Source organism: Ambystoma mexicanum, chromosome 2q, assembly GCF_040938575.1.
Source record: "Ambystoma mexicanum isolate Mex_15411 chromosome 2q, UKY_AmexF1_1, whole genome shotgun sequence".
Classification (NCBI taxonomy): domain Eukaryota; kingdom Metazoa; phylum Chordata; class Amphibia; order Caudata; family Ambystomatidae; genus Ambystoma; species Ambystoma mexicanum.
In genome coordinates, this window is record NC_090924.1 from 621,295,009 (window position 1) to 621,314,849 (window position 19,841).

The 19,841-nt window shown below is 43.5% G+C and overlaps 1 protein-coding gene across 3 annotated transcripts in view; it reads right to left on the bottom strand.

Annotated features, from left to right (window-relative positions):
• Positions 1–19,841, bottom strand: part of LOC138569637 (fibroblast growth factor receptor substrate 2-like) — a 385,144-nt gene that overhangs the window by 189,999 nt on the left and 175,304 nt on the right. For 2 of the 3 annotated variants that reach the window (XM_069647779.1, XM_069647782.1), the window contains exon 3: positions 3,276–3,462. In XM_069647779.1, coding sequence (XP_069503880.1) covers positions 3,276–3,462 — 187 coding nt within the window. The remainder of the gene's footprint in view (positions 1–3,275; positions 3,463–19,841) is intronic. The other variant, XM_069647780.1, reaches the window with a different exon arrangement.

Genomic DNA, 19,841 nt, shown 5'->3' on the forward strand with positions numbered 1-19,841 from the left:
CCATGCTGGGGGTTTCACGTGGTGCGATTGCTGGATTCTCTGCCAGACCTTGTCGGACCACTCGCCTGTGATTCTCGAGTGCTTGTTGGGCAGGGAGCCCACTGTTGGCACTTTAAATACGCTGCGCTGCAGGTTAAGTGTTCTGGCAGGAAATGCACGACTAGATCAAGACCTTCTTTGAACAAAATGGGGGCTGCCTCTCCTCGCAATGTGTACACTGGGAGTGTTTTCATTGCTACATGAGAGGGGTGTGCATGGCCAAGGAAAATGGGATCCTCTGGCAAATCAGAGGAGACCTTGCGGCAGTCAAGGCGCAGTTAAAGCAGCTGGAGAGCGAATATGCATCCACAGCGGATCCCAAGATCCTGGCAGAGCTCCGGAGGGAGCTTGATGGGTTCAGGACGAATGCTGACCGGGAGATCTGATTTCTGAGCAGGGGCCCTCAGGTGCATCAGTATGGGGAGGGGCAGAAGCCGGGGGCATTGCTAGCTTGGCTGTTGGCGGTTGATAGAACACCTCCGCAGGTGGAGTGAACTAGGCAACCCCAGCGTAGCCCCCCCGTATCTGTAGGAAGATATTGTGGCTGAATTTCATGCTTTCTATTAGGTGCCTGCATGGGTTCAGATACTCGCAGGACTAAGAGAGCCTGTAGTGATATTTAGAGGATGTGGAACCCCAACTAGGCAAGGCTCTTAAACAGATCTCTCTGGAGTTGGTCATGGCAGTGATTAGGGAACTACCGGGATCTAGGTCCCTGGAGCGCGACGGCTTGTTGGGAGAATTTTATAAAAGGCATATGCCCCATCCTCACCCCCATCCTGTTGCAGTTGTATGCGGAGTTGCTTGCCTCGGGACGCATCCCCCCCCGCTACATGAGGTGAATATCATCCTTCTACATAAGAAGAGGAAGCTGGCAGAGGACTGCGCATCATACTGGCCAATCCCTTGAGTAAACGTGGCCAACAAGATCCTGGCTAAGGTGCTCGATAATGGGCTGCTTTGTTTGATGCCTGGCCTGGTGCTGGCGGATCAGGCAGAGTTTTTCCCCCGGGAGGAACACAACACATGGGTTGTGCCATTTGTTTGGGGGTCTTGGCAGGACTCGAACCAGAGTCATAGGCTTACACAGTTTTTTTAGATGCAGAAAAGGCATTGGACTCATTTGAATGGCCATCGCAGCACTTCAAAAACTCGGAGTTGGCGCTCTTTTAGCTCTGGTGCCTCACCTGTATGTTAACCCGATGCCGATGATTGTGGTGGGACGCGCGAGATCCGAAATTTCGATATGGGGAGGGAACACAGCAAAGTTGCCTGCTTTTCCCTCTCCTCTTTGCTCTAGCGATGGAGCCACTGACAGCAATTCTGAGAGAGAGAGAGCGCGAGCGAGCGAGCGAGAGAGAGAGGCACCTTCAGCGGTGTTGAGACTGGGGCTGCATAGGTTCATTATCTCCTTGTAAGCAGCAGATGTGGCCCTCTTCATCAGCGACCCGGTGTGGATCTGGGCCCAGTGCTGCAGGATGTGCTAACATTTGGAGGTTCTCCGGTTTGAGGATCAACTATAGTAACAGAAGAGATGAGTTTGAGGACGAGTTCGGCCTCAAGTGGGAGTATTCTGGGGTCTGGTTCCTGGGGTGGAGGTGTTGTGCAGTCACAAAGAGTTCTTTCAGGATAATTATGGGCAGCTGGTTAGGTCTCTCCAAGAGGCGATGGTGGAGGCTTACGCTGCTGGGACGAATCTTGATTGAGGAAAAGACATAGGAATTTGGGGAGCACAATTTTTTACAATGTCCCCCTGTTTCTATCTGGTGGCTTTTTCTTACGATTACGAGGGCTCATTCTTGATTTGCTCTGGGTGGGGCAGCCAGTGAGGGTGGCGTATACCACACTGAGAACAGTTTGACACATTGGTATGCCACCCACTTTGTTCGACCTCCTGTGCAGGTGGAGAGTGCGCTTGCCACCCCAGACCTGTTCGTTCCATGGTCCTCAGGGTTGGGGGGAGGGAGGGTAATCGCCTGGCTCCCTGAACGTTATCAAGATAACTTCTGCGTTCTGGAAGTTGGTTGCGGACGAGATGGTTGTAGGCACATTATACTCACCCCTTCTCCCTGTACAGTATTTGGCAGGGCTTGCCATAACAGGAGAGCGAGCCCATCTTCGGTGAGTGTAAAAGCTGGGCATTGTCACCTTCGGGGACTTTATTGATGAGTTTCTGTCTTTAAAGCAGGCAAGAGGGGGGCAGGTGAGACACAGCTTTGGATATTGTCTTGTACTTCTGAGTACAGTACAAGCTCAATGCACTACTCTACTCATTTCCCAAACAACCTCCCATGTGGGCATAATTAAAGGGGGTGATTCAATCTCGAGGAGAGGGCCGCCTGGTTTCATGAATATATAGTAGTCTCATGGCAGATATACCGTGGGAGGCGGCGCCAAGACAGTGTTGGGAAAGGGCCTTTGGGCAGGTATATAATGGATGATGATTTGACATATGTGCTAGGTCAACCCCATAGCACGTCATTAAAATCCAACTTCAAGCCAATACACTTAAATTTCCTAAATCAGGTCTGTCATACCCCGGCCACGCTCCACAGGAATTTTTCTTCTACCCCAGGCTCATGTGTCAGGTGTGGGGTTGCTCCGGCAGGGTTTCTTCATCTTGCTGGGAGTGCATGCAGGTTTCCCTTTTTTTGGCACGGGTTCCGGAGAAAGTCTCTTTGGTTATTGGGGAACAATTGGAGCCGGATCCTGTGCTCATGCTCCTGGGATGCACAAGGTCTGTGCCGAGGGGGATGAAGCATCTTGTAGGACTGCAATGGTTGGTGCCGGGTCACAGAACATGGCCTGGGGGTGGGAGGGGAGGCTCACCCTCAGTGTGCAGGGGTGTGGCATACTGTCAGGACATGGAGATTGCATGTATTTGAACTTTGCTGCTTCATGCACAGCCGCCGGAGGTGTGGGCTCCATATGTACAATACTTGATCACTGCGGTCATTTAAGAATGCGATATGGAATAGTAGGCAAATTATATGCAATATGCATTGCAGATATACATTGTATTATGTTCATGGTGGGTTGGACACCTTGTGTCCACCTTGTGTTTATTTTTAATGTTGCATCAACAACAAAGTATTTTTTTTAAAAAAAGAATAATTATTGTGCTTTATGATCAATTTCTCAAGGAAAAGCAAACACTTGTGCAGCACGTTGGAAAAATCATCAATTTGTCAATACAGCAGATATTACTAAGGGCACAGATCCATCAACATACAAACCTTCGCCAGTCTGACACCTTGCTCCACAAATGAAAGAGAAGACATTTGAATTATAACCATAGCGAATTAGAGAATAGTAGGGCCATTTTACAAAGCCACCTCTCTTCAGGTGGAAGACGAGATCAGCATCTGTAAGGAGCATTATGCCTGGACACCGCTTCTTGCCATCATCATCCACATTGGTGACCTTTGAAACGAAAAGAAAGCAGCTTTGTGAATATACAGTGGTGTAGCTGTGGGCCATTTACAGATGTCAGCCGGCCTTCCTATTAGTCTAAAGAACATACATTGCTCCAGTAGTTTAATCAATTGCTATTAAAGGGAATTGTGTACCCTGAATCTTGGCGCTGGTCAGCCACTTGGCACAGGATAACAGTTTGAAGGCGCCTGCAACAGTAAGAGGCGGTTTCCCGACTACTCATTTAGAAGTGTGTCAACAATGACAAAAATATATACACTTCGAAGCCCCTTCTGGGACATTTCATGCACATAATCAAGCAAACAATATTTCTTGATGCTGTAGCGGGTCAGAAGAAGCACACAGACACTATGAGGTCATTTCCACCATATATTTATTAAAGAATAAAGGCTTAACGTTCCCTATCGCTATGGTTATTCCCCAACTATTTTACTAAGGTGCTCGTCAGTTATCAGAAAATGTCCTTAGGAATATGTTTATTATAAAGATGTAATACTTCACAAATATGTTTAGTTCCTTTTAATAGCAATAAAGCTAAAAAAAGTACTGCTTAGAATTGCCCCGTTTATACATGCAGTTACAAAAAAAATTGTAGAAATCGTAAGACATGTTGAACCCTAATTATTTTCACTATTTTCTAAAGGACATGAGAAGGGCTTAAAAACAATTAACCATGTATTAAGAAATATTTTAAGATTTTCATACATGGGTAAATGATTACTAGTCTAAATTTATATATTTATAGAAAAGAAATGAATTTTTAAAATTCAACATGTGCTTGAAAACATGTACATAGATAATTAACATTTTATTATGATATAGTCAAAACATTAGACTTTTCATAACAAATCAAATCCAAATCATACATAACATTTTATGGAATTTGTTAAAAAGAAAACATCATAAAAATAAAGATTCAGATTTCTTTCTCTATAAAGCCCCAAATGTGCAGGATTTTCATTACCTGTATAGCCGAGAGCCTAACCCAGAAAAAAAACTGAAGACAACCAAACTATCATTCACGAATCTGGACAGAAAGGCATAGTGCCATTGTTGCTGAACATACAGGTCAATATGTGTTTTAGTTTGCACTTCCCGACCATTACACAATGAGCAGAAATGAGGTGCAATGCCTGTATTTCACCAGTGCAAACCAGGTTCAGTCGGAATCTTAAAAATTCTGTTCTCAACATGGCGTCTGGAAATTGAATCAAGTACCTAGGTAAATAACCCCACGGTTTATCACAAATGGACATGGATTTAGATAGTACAAGGTTTCTGTCAAGGAGTTCCCCCCCCCCCCCCTTCTCACCTGAGTTCGATCCTTGCTGTATTTCTTGATCGATGCCTTCTTGCGGACGGATCGAGTCTTGAATAAGGCTGCATGAGTCTCTTCCGACTCCAGCGTGCGTTCAAAGTTCCGGGATGCAAGGATCCAGGAATCCGGGAAATTTACAGAGTGCACTACTAGCACACGAGTCCAGGAATCAAGAAAGGAAGGAAGGAAAGGGACTAGGAATGGGATTGGCTGGAAGAAGCAAGGAAAACAATACCGCGAGCTATGGAGCACACGTCTGGTCGCTACTTCGCAAAAGCATTGAGACGCACGGAGCAGCGGGAGGCGTGGTCTATTAATAGAACACGCTACGTCCAAGGTATAGAGCGAGGAAGGTGTTTCACAGTGGACGGCCATGTTGGAAGTACAAGGGAGTGTAAGCCCCGTTGAGACAAGAACCAGGAAGTCCAAAAGGGGCGTGTTCTGTAGTTCATGACAGTTTCGCATTTACGTTCTGGTTTCAATCCAGTCAAACCACCTCAAAGCTGCCTTTACTCTATTTGGGTCTCAAATCATCAAACATGCAATTACAATTCAAAGAAGTTTACCCACGTAGACATCCAGCTGACCCAACATTGGACAGGAGCCTCTTTAATTCGTTGCTAGTGTTCTCGAACAGAAACCAATGGTGGATCTATTATTTCTCTAAACAGACTATCCTCCAATCCATACATGCCTTCAAGAACTGGAGACCGAGCTCATAAAAAAGGCTTGTCATTTAAAGACTCTGGGGGAGATTTAGGACCTTTTTCAAATCTTACCTTTTAATTTAGACCAATTTAATATTTGCGAGTGAGCATGCGTCTCCAGCCCATAGGGTAATATCTAATTGCCTTTTAAAAAAAAAAAAATCAGAGAACCTGTAGTATGTGTAATATAACTTCATCTGTGCTGGCAAAGGAGCCCACTGGATCTCAATATCTGTTTTCAGGTGGTTTAAATATTGGCTGGAACGCTTGAGACCCAAATAGGTAATTTCTTTCGCTATGGGCACTGACTAAGTGCCACTTAAAACTTGGAGCATGCTTTTGAGTTCTTGTAAAGATTACTATATTTGATTTAGCAGGATTTACCATTAAATCCTTGATATGTGCATACCTGCCAAAGGCATTTAATTTATTCCTATTGGCGCATAATCTAAAAGCACTATATCGGTGTACGCAATACAATGAATGGACTGCGTGCCGATTTTCAGGCTTGCATGGACAAGTCGGCTAGATAATTTGCCAGATCCGCCAAGTAGAGGTTCAACAGGAAGGGAGCAAGAATGCATCCCTGCCTGACCCATCTATCAGCATATATAGGGCATGATAGGTCACCCTTGAAGTTTAACCTTAACCTGAAATCCGTGCCCTCATGCATGGTTATCAGTAGCTCCAGCAGAGGTTTCGGCAGGCCCCACAAATCCAGACAGATTCATCCATAACCATTCCCAGTTTACAGTATCGAATGTCTTGGATAAATCTAAACAGGCCCTGGACAGTATCAGACAATTTTCCTCCATGAGTTACTCGATGCGATTGACATTACCAAGCCTGAGTGATGTGGAAAGACCTTGCCTAAAAACGGTCTGCAGTTTGGAAAGAATATTCTTTTCCCTAACCCAAGCTTCCAGTTCCCTCCAACACCAAGTGAGCAAAGATTTTAGCATCCGCATCAAGAAGGGCAATCGGGCAGTAATTAATCGGATCCACCCTGCTGCTAAATCAGAACAATAATCGTTGATTTCCAAGAGGCGGGTAGATGCAACTTTCTCAATATGTTACTAAACAGCAACAAAAGAATCCTAGTTCAGAGCTGCATTTCAGATTGAAGTATGAAGTTTAAGCCGTTGGGACTGGCAGCTCTTGAAGAAGAAGACTTTTTAAATGCATAAGTTCCTCTCTTATAGTAAGGTTCCATCCAACAGCATATCTCACTACCTGAACAGAGGACATGGGTTTCTCATGTTAAGTATTTCAATCAGGCGATACAACCTGGTCTCAGCCTAGTATGCAGCGCACAAATGAAATACTTATTTTATTATGTCTATAGGTTCAATATTCTGAGTGATGTACCACTCATATAACATCCCTTCTCAAAATACCCCCAGGTAACAATGGACCAGGACTCAGGCTGGTTGGTAAATTAATTAATTTAAAATTCAAATCATATACTTTTGAATAGGGAGCAGCAATCACCAATGTGGTGAAAATAACAAATAAAAAGGTATGTAAGGCACTTAAATTCACTATTTAGCACACACAAGGAAAACACCAGAGAAAGAACACTTTTGGCTTGTTTGGAAGAATAGCAAGTAAGTTAGGATTTCCGCCGGTAATATTCCTCAACCCACAAATAAGCAATTCTAGTTGGATATAAGGAAGCAGCAGGTAGTCAGGAATAAAGAACAGTAATCTTGCACTTTTTAAAATGACATTCGAAAATGGCTGTGTAAAACAATGAATGTGTGCAAAAATCCTTAAATCAATACAAATTTCTATAGGAGCGAAAGTGACAAGATGCCAACAAGCATGGGCTACAGTTTGGGCAAAAGTAAACACTTTGATTCCTGAAAATAATTTAAAACAAAAATCACACGTGTAAAACTTTGCAGATTCCCGGCTAAAATTAACCAAATGGTTTTTAAGAAAAATGGGTGAAATACACTGAGGTTTTTAGGGTGGGATGTGGATATAGGTCTTAAGTATGATCCAGAGTTCAAATGAAGTCTCTAGCTATTAAATTAAGTGAGTTATGCAATGTTGAATGAGAGGCGTTTTTGAAAAATAAAGGCGCAAACAAGAAAACAGAAATCTACTTTTACAAGGATAGTTATGCCCTACACTAGGGCCTTCAGGCTAGTTTACCAGATTGAAACACAGTAAGCTCTAGAGTTGATCCGCGGAACCAACCACAGCACCTCCGTGCCCACCCTGGTGGACCCAATCCGATTAGCCGAAGGAGGATTGAGGGTTTAGGATTTCACAAGACACAATTATTTAAAGAAGTTATCACTAGCGCAAAGAATCAAAGACAGGGTTTCAAGAATGGTTGTGACAATATTACAAGTTCTTAAGGTAAGGATAGGATGGTTTAGAGATTGGGATGGAACAAAACAAGGCAAGGTATGCTATGATTTTCCACGCTTCATATGAATACTTACAGTCCACTTTAATTTAGGATTTTGGACCATCAAGGGTTCTGGTCATCACACGGATCGGGTGTAACCAAGGACAACAGGGCACATCTGGCAGGATAGGGTCAGCTGGGCGGTTCTGGTCACCTGGACGGCACTTGACTGGCCTTTCTGGTTTACTGGAGATCAGTGGGATGGCGAGTTTGCAGGCAGGCATCCAGTAGTAGTAAGCCAAACTGGATCAAAATGTTTCCCCCTCAGGTTTTTTGGATTTTTTTAGAATTTGACCTAGCTGAATATGGAGTCAGCAATGCCTAGGCCTTGATTTTGTAATGAAATCAGGAATCGGGAACAAAGATGAAGAAATCAGGAACAAGACGCCGCACAGAAAATCAGGAAGAAGTCAGGAATCAGTCCTTTCTGTGTGTGTCAGGTTCCCTTATTTATCATGCCAAACAATGTCACTAAATTATATGGCAAGGGCAGGCTTACTGCCCACACCCCTAATGCTAGGATTGGGCAGGAGCAGTTTCCGCCTTGCTTTTCGCTGATTGGATGACAGAAAAGGATGTTACGTTTATGGTGTTATTTACAATGTCCAGACACCTCCCCTAGCCACTGTAACCAAAATCTAACTTTTCCACAAATACATATTTATGCATTTAGAACCTCTGAGAAAATCAGATACACAGGTTACATATTTTGTGGGTCACATTTCAATCCAAATCCCAAGTCTGTGGGACTTGGTTTAGAATTTCTGCTACATTTTGGCAATTTTAACCATGAAAGATTTGGCCTAACATTTCCCAATTTTGTACATAGATGCACATTTACCCCAGGGATAGGTGTACACAATGTTATGTTTGCAACACTAATACTTTCCGCGCAATTGGTCATTCTTTATAACTTCTGTTCCTTACACAGTACTGACAAGTTTTCAAATGAATAGCATCAAATTAGGTTTAAAACTACCAACTTTCAGATTTTTCCTCATTCTTGTGGCAAAGTTAAATGTCTTGAAAGTTCAGTTGCAAAATAGGCATTTTAAAACCAAATGTCACTTAATCCTTTTTTTATTCTTTTCCAAATGTAAGCAAATGTCAATTCCTTTGAAACAGAATGAGGGGCCTCTCCCCTTGACTGAATTTTCCTTCCCCTCCCACTTAAAAGGTGAGAGTCTTAGCCTGCAATTGTTTTAGCCTGGGGCAAAGATGAATGTCTGATGCAACTTGGAAAACCCCATTGTCCTGGGTATTCAAAGCCTCCAAGCTAGCACCTAGCCTTTCCTGTGGCAGCAGTTTGAGAGGTCACCCTTTCTCTTCAATGTCAATTCCTTTGAAACAGAATGAGGGGCCTCTCCCTTGACTGAATTTTCCTTCCCCTCCCACTTAAAAGGTGAGAGTCTTAGCCTGCAATTGTTTTAGCCTGGGGCAAAGATGAATGTCTGATGCAACTTGGAAAACCCCATTGTCCTGGGTATTCAAAGCCTCCAAGCTAGCACTTAGCCTTTCCTGTGGCAGCAGTTTGAGAGGTCACCCTTTCTCAGGGCTAGCAACATGCATAGCAGGTTTTGTTTAAAATAGTTTACCAACTCAGCCTGAGTTTTAACTTTGATTTCCTTTTAAATCTTTACTTTAAACCTATGGCATGAAAACAGTTTGTAGGTGGATTTTTAACAGTAGCAAATCCTTTTACATTTCTTAAATAATCAAGCCTTTACACAATAATATACTTTAAAAATATGCGATTTTGCTCTTCATTCAGGCAAAAGCACATTTAATTTATTTCTTTAAATTCGGTTTTCCTCTGCAGCAAATACACACTTTGGGCACCTCTATTTCTTTCCTTGAGTGTTGGAGTTGTTTGCAGCATGGCTATATGTATCGTGCAACTTTTTGGAGTCTTTCTCTGGACAGCTGATTCTTGATACTTGTTGCAAAAAAATAGCGGTTTCTCCCGTGGAAAATGAAAACAGTCCCTGGTGTACTTTTCCAAAGATACCTTTGATAGGGGCGGTCCTTCAAATGAGGCCCGGTTCCTCCGAGACTCAAGAATTATCCTGGGTAATGCAGGGCCTTTTTGATCATAGTGGTACAGGAGGAATTGATGAATTTAGCGCCAAACAGCACTTTGAAGGTTGAACAGATGACATTTTAAAAGAGGCATTTTGGGTTTACAGCAAAGTAATGCTGCTTCTTTCCTTTGCTCCATTTAAAATGTTGCAGAGCACAGTTGCACATTCCTGCAGTGAGTACTCCGTTTTACCCCACCTGAAATGAGGTTGGTAGGGTAGTGCAGCCATTTTCTGGTTGTTACAAAATGCAGTTTAAAGATCTTGGTGCGCACAGGGTTCAGCGTGGCCATTTTGTGCCGTTTCTTGCACCAATGCAGCAAAGTGATGCAGTGAAGCATAGCTGAGTGGGTCAAAATATCCCACACTCATGCATTTTATCCAGGTACTCACACCACGCAGCTTCCGAGATGATATTTTCTAAATTATTCTGGCCACCTTTGAAATTATCAAAGACCAAAACGATCATGTATTGCTTCGAGTCAGAGCCTCCAGCATCTGCTCTCCATCATGTTGTTGGCGCAGATGTACGAGACCATGATCTATAATTATTACGCAAAAGCCTTACCCCTTCTTTAGAAGAAATGGGCAAGCTGGCTGTTGCAAATGGCTATTTTGAGCTCTTTTCCTCCGCCATGTATCAGCTTAGGCAAAGAGAGACGTTCAGGAGGATCCAGGTCCCAAAGGAAATCCAAGTCCTTAGAAATGCATGTTGAAATTGAAATAAAACACATTGTACAAACTAAAAGTAAACTTTAGATAGTATCCATTTTTTAATACATTGACTTTTGTGTATGTCATAGATGTCAGCCGTGATGTTGAGGCCATTGGGTGCGCAACTGGGGGGCGAAATGAGGGTGGCTTTTAGCTAAATTTCAGGGGTTTTAGTTCTCACCTTAACGTCCCTACATCTAATGTTTTTCCCATGGCCACTGTATATTTTACAACACTACCAGACCAGTAGCCATTGCCTTTGGCCATGCCCTTCATCCATCATCCATGGCCACTGTATATTTTAGAACACTACCAGACCTTTTGTTAAACCATCAATTTCTTTCTTGGCTTTTGGCCTTGCCCTCTGAATTTCTTTTTTTTTTTAAAAACACTATCACGCGACTCGCCATGGCCGCTCCAGACCAGCATGGCCACTGGGCACATCCTTTGGCTGTGCACACTGTTTTATCACGCCGAGTTCCATCCCCACTGTTTACTTTAAAACAAAACCGATGGACAGTGATTTTTCACCCCCAATCTCACTGTGTATGGCCCAATTACATTTTTTCATATCATTGTATTCCCCATACCCACGGTTATACCCCACATTCATTGTATGGACTACATATAACAGAAGCTATCTTTAGCACAGAGGAGGAAAAAAATAAATAAAAATAAAGGCCGTTTCATTTATAAACACCTGCATACCTAATGTGATAAAGATTTAGCTATTTATTTTAGAGAAGGGGACACCACCTTCTCCACCACATTTTTTATTTAAAAAGCACTGCCCAGTTTACCAAATTACAAAAGGATTGCGAGTCAAAGCTTTGTTCAAACCTGGTCTAAATGTGTTCAGCGGTTTTGGCTGTACAGTCTAACAAAAATGTACCTTTTTTGTCGATGGGAAAAAAAAATGGGGAGTATGCCGAAAGTACTTTTTTTGTTTTCTTAATAACTTTATTTTGTAAAGGATCTTTCCCAAACGTTCCAATCTGTGGGGGCTTGGGGAGTATGTAATTACCCAAAGGGCACTGAAGATACAGTGAACAGGGTGAAGCCCTAACAGGCTAAATGTCTAACACAGTAAAGGAGGGCATCACACAACTGTATGTTATTAGTAAAGGCAGTATGGGAATCCCATTACGAACATACAAGAGGCGCTACACGAAAAATTGTGGCTGAGGAGATGCAGGGTCAATTTCGAAAGACAGCAGGATAGGGGGAGGAATAGCCGATCCAAGAAAGGATACAACTGGCCTTCATCCAAGATCCAGTTTCTATCCGCATAACATCGCGGCAGAATCAATCCCTTTCGAGAAGGCGATCCTTAAGAAATTGGAAGTAATTGAAGCAAAAGAAGAAACTTATTTCCAGAACATCTCTAAGGAAGAACGCCAAGTACTCCGGGACCTAAGCTTGAATCAAGCGATCACGATAAAACCAGCAGACAAGGGGGGCTCGATTGTCATTCTTAATAGCACTGATTACAGACAGATGGTGGATAAATTATTAGACCACAGAACCCACTACCAGGTCCTTTCCCGGGACCCCACTGAGGAATTGCGCATTTTGATTACAGGGATTGTAGAAGAGGCAGCCTGTGAAGGCCAAATTAGCTCACAAGAAGCAGCATTTTTGTGCCCCAGATTTCCTATTCTTCCAGCTTTCTATGCATTACCCAAGGTGCATAAAGGGATATCACCTCCACCAGGCCGCCCCATCGTGGCAGGAATACAATCCATCCTTGAACCCCTTTCTGAATTTGTGGATTTCTTTTTAAGACCAGAAATTCCCAAGATGAGGTCCTATCTCAAGGACACTACCAGCATTCTGAAATTGGTGGATGACTTACCATTTGATCCTGCCACACAATACTTGGTGACCCTCGACAGAGGCATTGTATACCAACATTCCACAGATGGAGACCCTGCATATTGTGGAAAAAATCTTACAAGAAATGGGGTCCAATCTAGATACGCCGGTCGAGTTCATTTTACAACTGACAGAAATCGCACTAACAAGGAATTTTTTCCTTTATGGGGAAACATTTTTCCAACAATTCTCAGGAACTGCTATGGGAGCGACTTTTGCCCCGTCCCTGGCCAATTTATATGTGGCCGATTATGAGGAAACACACATACCTCATACAAACCCATACTTGAATAACATCACAGTGTGGGCTCGTTATATAGATGACCTTTTTTTAGTCTTCACAGGGGATGAAGCAACTCTCCATGGTTTTATGGAGTGGATTAATTCTAAAAATAGATACCTGAAATTCACTTATAGTTCAGCCAAAAAGACCACCCAATTCCTCGATGTGGAAATAAATGCGAATCTGGGATATTTGACCACCAGTGTGTTTAGCAAACCGACAGACCGTAACTCTGTTACAATATTCAAGCTTCCACCCGAAAAGCCTGCGAGACAATTTGCCCTTTGGGCAGTTTCTCAGATATAGGAGGAACTGCTCCAGTGTACAAGAGTATGACACCCAATCAACAGAGGTGATCAGAAACATACATGGAGTCAGACCTGGCCTTTGGCGCTAGGCTCATTATCAGGAATAAACCAATACCAGTTTTGGACCTTAATCCAACATGGAGGCCTATTACACAGCTCAGTTCTTTAGAACCAAGCCATGCGGTCTAGTGTTTTGGGTGTGGCTGGGCCTGGAACTACTTGGCCTAGAACTATTTTACCTGGGCTATTTATACCACACCCAAACAGCAGAATATGCTTTGCATTATTCTGCACTCCTGCAGCGTAACGCTCACCGTGTCCAGCTCCTGCTCATATGCTTCTCCGGCGGCACGATTCTGAAGCCCTAGGTCCAGATTCCATTAACCTGGAAGAACAAGAACAGCATTAGCGAGCAAGAACACTTAACTGTGAAGAAAATGGCCTTGAATCCATCCTGCGCTTCTCTTACCTCGCCCATCTCTGGCGTTCGCCGCAATCTGCAAAGGTAAAGAAACTAGGACAGCATTAATAACAATTCTTACCTGGGCAAGCAGCGGGTTCTGGCAGCACCCTGCGCTTCTCTTACCTCGCCCATCTCCGGGTTTCACCGCAAACTGCAAGGGAGAAGGAACAAGGTCAGCATTAACAAAGCACTTAGCTGGGCAAGCAGCGCTTCGATCGCTCACCACTCCGGAACATCACCGCAACCTGTACACAAAGAAGAGAAGAGAAAACAGGTTAGCAATTAACACCAATAAACAGTGCAGCGCTCTGCTCATAAATAACCCACCGTGGCCTTCGCCATCGGCGCGGCAACTCCGAGATCACAACCATCCCTGTGAAAACAAAGAGACATTGATAGGGAACAGCATAGTGGAGCAAGACACCGAGAAGACAGAGAAAAGGGAGAGAGATAAAGACGGAAAATACATTATAACTCACCTGGAAGACAGCAAGCAGAGTCGGAGACACAGCCGGTCTGGACCCGACATAAGGGCACACAGACCAGTGAAGCAACTAGGTCCACGGAACGCCCCCGCACCAACCAGGCGCCCCTGCACAGAGACGCAGGACGGAGAGTTCCACGCACAAAAACCTAAGGTGAGCAATAACCCCAAGGGAGGGTATTTGGACCAGAGGGAGGTGGGAGGCCACCCATCACGGAACCAGTATCTTCACCCTCCATTCTCCCGTTAAAGGTGCTACCCAACGTCCGGCACATAACCAGGCAGAGAGGAGTCTGGGATAGCGCTTAGACCTCCATCCAGTATCATGTGGCACCCCTGTGGATACCTTGTGAGCGTAACACCGGGAGGCAGGGCAAGGGTGACTAGTGAGTGTAGCCAAGCAACCAGTCAGTACAGCAGACAGGTAGGTTAGCCGGGGAGAGAGAGAAAAAGCAGAAGAACATTTTGAGCTGCTTCCAGAATGTCAGGTGGTCCAGCTCAAGCTTGAGAGGGGCAGGGAGGCCATTCCAGAGCTGCGATTATATATAGTCATCCACTAGGTGTGATTATCAAGGAAAAACAGTGAAAACAATTGTTGCCCTGGAACCCCTACTCACTCACCAAGTGCCCCTCCCCTAATGGCACAGTACCCCACTCCCACATACTCATTTGCTTTCCTAGCCCCATCCCATGTCCACTCAAACATTCATCGTTCGTGTAATGCACTTTCAATTCCCATACATTTTTCTCCAATAACCGCAGCTATACCTGCGAATATTCACAGCTACAGGAAAATGTTTGTGCTGCAAACTCGGCCCCTAGCCCAACTCCATCTCCCAAATGTCATAGTGGCCTCTAGCCTGCCCCCCCACCTGTACCCTGATGCCATTTCACCTTCCCCGTCAAATAATTAAGAACTACTGGACAGAATACTCAATCCTTTTGTGGTTTGGGGTTAAATGCTTCATGCCCAAGTTTTTCAGACCTGTCCAAATCCATCCATCGGTTTTCGCTGTAGCAAACATGGACCTTTTTGGTCTATGGGATAAATGACTGGTAGTAGGCCAAAAGTGCTTTTTTTGGTTTTCTAATAACGTTCATGTTTTTTGACAAATGAATCTCAGAATTTCCAGTCTGGGGTAGGATTCACAAGTTATGGTAAGCTATGCAACCATAACTCACGCTACTGCCATACTACATTGAAACCATGATACACATTCTGTAAAAATGTATTGTGCATTTTAACAAACCGGAAGGTATTCTCAATCCCCAACCCCTTGGATCTTCTACACAGGTGGCCAGGGAAAGGCCATCCCAATTGGATCCCAACCCTGGGGATGAGAAGAGAGGAAGGATCACCTGGGTGCAGGGTCCCTGGGGACTAAGAATGGGGTACCCTAGGGCGAGACATGGTATACCCTTTTCCTATGACAAGAAACCCTGCCCCAACCTTTATAGGCCATTATAATTCAGCTCCCTTCATTTCTCCACCATTGACATTTAACAGTACTCGGACGAAGAAGGGGCAACTAAGAGCAATGTAGACTATGCTCTTTTACCACTCTATTACTGGGACGAGGAAGATGCCTGCTAAGAGAAGTGAAGGTCAGGCATAAATCTTTAATTGTGGTCAGTCAAGGCTGGACAATCATCCACACCTGCAGCCAGTTAAAAGACTGCAGGTGTATAAATTGAGCACAACCCTTTGGGGAAAGGGAACGACAGGAGAAGGACCAGGCGGCCGGTGCAGGAAGCAGAGGACCATCCAACGTGGCATGGGAATAGGGACTTCCTGGAGCAGAGTGGGAAAGCTGAAGGAAGCCGTGCTGGAAGGCTGACCCTTTCTTTTCAATCAAACATGCTGGTTCCCCTTTGGTGGAAGACCACCCCAGGAGAGTGTCTGGGGCAGGAAATGGAGCCCCGACACCGAAGATAGAAGACAGTGATCTGCACTGCAGACTCAACTTTCAAAGCAACCATCGAGTTCCTGGAAATGGAAAAACCCAGTGCGCGTGTGTGAGCTTGAACGTTTCTTGAAATACTTTGTATCAGAGTGGTCGCATGTGGAGAGATGCACATTTTTGGAGGTCTTCAAACATTGAATGGCTCAACTAAAGGAAAACAAATCAATTATTTAAAAGAAGGAAATACTTTATATCGCAATGGTCGTGTGTGGCAAAGCACACGTTTTCGAAGTCTCCAAACATTGAACTATTTAAAGTGAAACAAATAATTATTGAATCATAAAATGAAGGGGAAACAAACCCTAAAGATTTCATTATTGAATACCGAATTGAATTTAAACTTTACAACTAAACCGATGAAGGACAAAAAGGAAAGCAAGCTTAACGCCCTCATACATTTAAGTGCACACTGAAGCATAATTTAAAGTGAGATTGTGAACGTGTGTGAAAGCTACAAAATTACCCAAACTGTTTATTCACAACATTTAACTAATCTGTGGAAGAACATTTTGTGTTTCCTTTTTTAAGTGCAGCACTTGGAGCTTGGGGAAAGGAACCCAGAGTTCTGAATAGGAACATTTCACTTCAAAGCCGTTTGACTTATGTGATTTGGTGCTTGTGGAAGTAGATCCCGCGACCTGAATAGACTATTGCTTTCTAACTTCCAGAAAGGGAACTTTACTTTGTTGAACTCTTATCCTTGGAGAAAGGCGCTGAAGAAAGCTGCGAGCTAGAAGAAGCTCAACACTGGTTTTCTTTTTTGGTTGCAGATATCCCTATGCATTGCATGGTTAGATTTGTGAGGGCAAGCATAGTTTTGGACACAGATTTCCAAGTTGAACTGTTTGACTCAGACTTTCCTTAGTTTTATTTAGGTAGGGAAATCCCACCTTAGCATAGGGCAAGTTGGGCCTGTCTCTATCCTGACATTTAAAGTTAATAAAGTTGATTACTTTGAATTTGGAATCTGTTGTGTGTCCTTCATGATGGCTTCACAGTATGTAGATCTTGACCTCGTGCTATATTCTGAAGTTCTTTTCCCTACGGTTTACCATGAGGTCATAATTCACATTCACAAAACAAGAAGCAGGTCCCATGCAGATAATACATTTAACAAGAATGTGATATGCTTCGACGCATCTTTGTACTACCTAAATACTTTAGTTCTATGATCCATACTGCATTCATCGTTTCTCTTTAATATTGGATTACTATATTCACAAAAAAGTCACTACTAAGTAAACACCTTTTATGTGACATGGAGTAGTTGAGCATTGTTACGCAGTAGTAATATCATATGTGATGTCATCAGTGTGTCATCTTTGATGTCCCGGATGTTAAGGCACGATATGCCATCACCATGCACAGCTAACACTATCTGGTGAGGTTCTTGGGTTTTTCAATTTTACTTGCAACCATAAAGTCCCTTTAACAAGGTTTTTTGAGTGAATTTCATGGGTTTTTAAGGAGTGAAACTGTTTCATGATGTTACATCACTGTGTATAAGTTATTAATAATTCCTCTTAACATATTAAAAAACTATAAACTTCGTTTAACAAACATTTTTTGCAACGCATCCCGATATGGCTCATTATTAGCAGTGCATGCTGGGGATGCAAGTCATGGTTGAATTGGTTAGGGCATGAGTCCCACACATGACCCCAACCTCACCAAACCACCCCCGTCATCCACTGCAGCAACCCTGCATCCTAGTTCAGTGTCCACTATACCCTCATAATGGAACCAATGACCATTCTCCACAATCCATGGGGCATGGGCTTCGGCCATGCCACATGCCTAAATGGATAAATCAGAGTAGACATTCATCCTTGCCGTGGGCCAGGCCCACTGACCAGGCACCAAAGTTACATCACTATTTTTTGTACTTACATCGACACTTCAAAAAAATAACAGGACACATTTGCAAAACCATACTTTGAGGTCCTTGCTGATGCTCTGCAGCAGTCCCATCCACCACTTCGGGCTGCAGCCACAAGCAGATTTATTTTTCCCCCTTCAAACCTATCCCGAGAAAAACTACCACATAGCCGGTGCCTGTGGCTATGCCCACTTTAACCCCATTGCTGGTCCCTAATGGTCATGACAATGTCCGGACAATCTGGCCATTGGCCATGGGAACAGGCTATACCTTAGTCACCGAAGGTATACCACCATTTATTGTACCTACATAACACTTTTCAAATTAACATTTGCTAAACCATGCTTTTGGGTCCTTGCCAATGCTCCTTGCATGAGTTTGCTGCAAACCCATCCATGTTTTATTTTTTGAAAAGTGTCAAAATAAGCGTAGAAAAAAAAACGGTCATATACCTTAGGCCACACTTGACAAAATGCATTCAGACTTTGCACAAACATTCAGGGTTGGGTCTATAATCTTCTTGCACACTTTTGTGCAAACGACATCAAAGTTATAAGCCATCTTAAAATGTTGAGACCCACACCTCTAATATTGCGCCCTCTTGACAAAATCCCACCAATCTTTGCAAAAACAGCCAAATATGGGTCTACAATGATTTTGCAAACTTTTGTGCAGATTCGTCAAATGGCACATTTATAAGCCTTTCATTTATTTTGGGAACCCCCCTGTCCAATTTTACCCCCTATGGGCAAATGGCACCAAACTTTGCAAAACCATTCCATGTTGCGTCTAAAATAATGTGAGTTCAAACTTTCATGCAGTTTCGTGGAGTAGCGCCAAAGTTATAAGACATCAAAAAAACAGCCCGGAGATCTGAGATGCTTGCGTACATCAAAATTCTGGTGGGTTAATTCCCACTTTTTATGGCCATATCCGATCCCATCACCCCTCACCTACCCAGACATTGTTAAAATTAGTTTGACAAGTGTGATTTTGTGTTTAATTTGTTTTAATGCAATGTTCGCAGACTACAGGCGCAGTTTGCGAATCCAACATGGCGTCCGTTTCAAAAGCTTTGGTGCACCTCAGGTTTTTAATTGACCAATCGGCGGGCGTGTAAGACGTCGGCAAACGTCATGTGGCTGATTGGTCCAGAAGTGTCAGCGGGCCAGACACACCCATCTCAAATTGTGTACCTACTAAATGGCCGTTAAATCTAATAAATAAAAAGCTACTGGACTGATTTACACCAAATTTGCAAAAGCAAGCTTTTGGGAGCAAGCCACTGCTCCTCGCGAACGTTTGGTGCAAATCCATCCAGCGGTTTGGGCAATAGGCGGGAGCAAAATATTTGTTCCATTAGGTCTATGAAGATTTCAAAAGTTTTGGGACACCCCTACAACTTCGGCCCCCTTTGACAAAACTACACCAAACTTTGCAGAATCATTTGGTGGTGGCCCTATACTTTTTCACATTTTGTTGAGGATTCGTCAAACGGCGCCAAAATTATAAGCCGCCCAAAAAGTACTCTTCCTATAATAAAGTTCTCAACTTCTGAAAGAGACTCTAAAAATCTTCTGTTTATGTAGTCACTTCTATGAGAGCACTAATTGTTTTGAACCACAGGGCTTAGATGTCCTGGCTGTAGACGCTGTATAAATACCAATAGCAATCACATCAGGCTACAGATTGGGGGTGGGAAAGAAAACACCACGTGAAGTTGGCGATGGATTGGGGAGCCAGTTACAGGTAGAAAATGGTTGGTTTATCAGGGGAAGACCACAGAACTCTCATGAGATTACAGTGGCAATGCTGCAAGACACACCCAGAATTCTTTTTTTTTGCATCACATGATTTGATGAGTGATAGGGA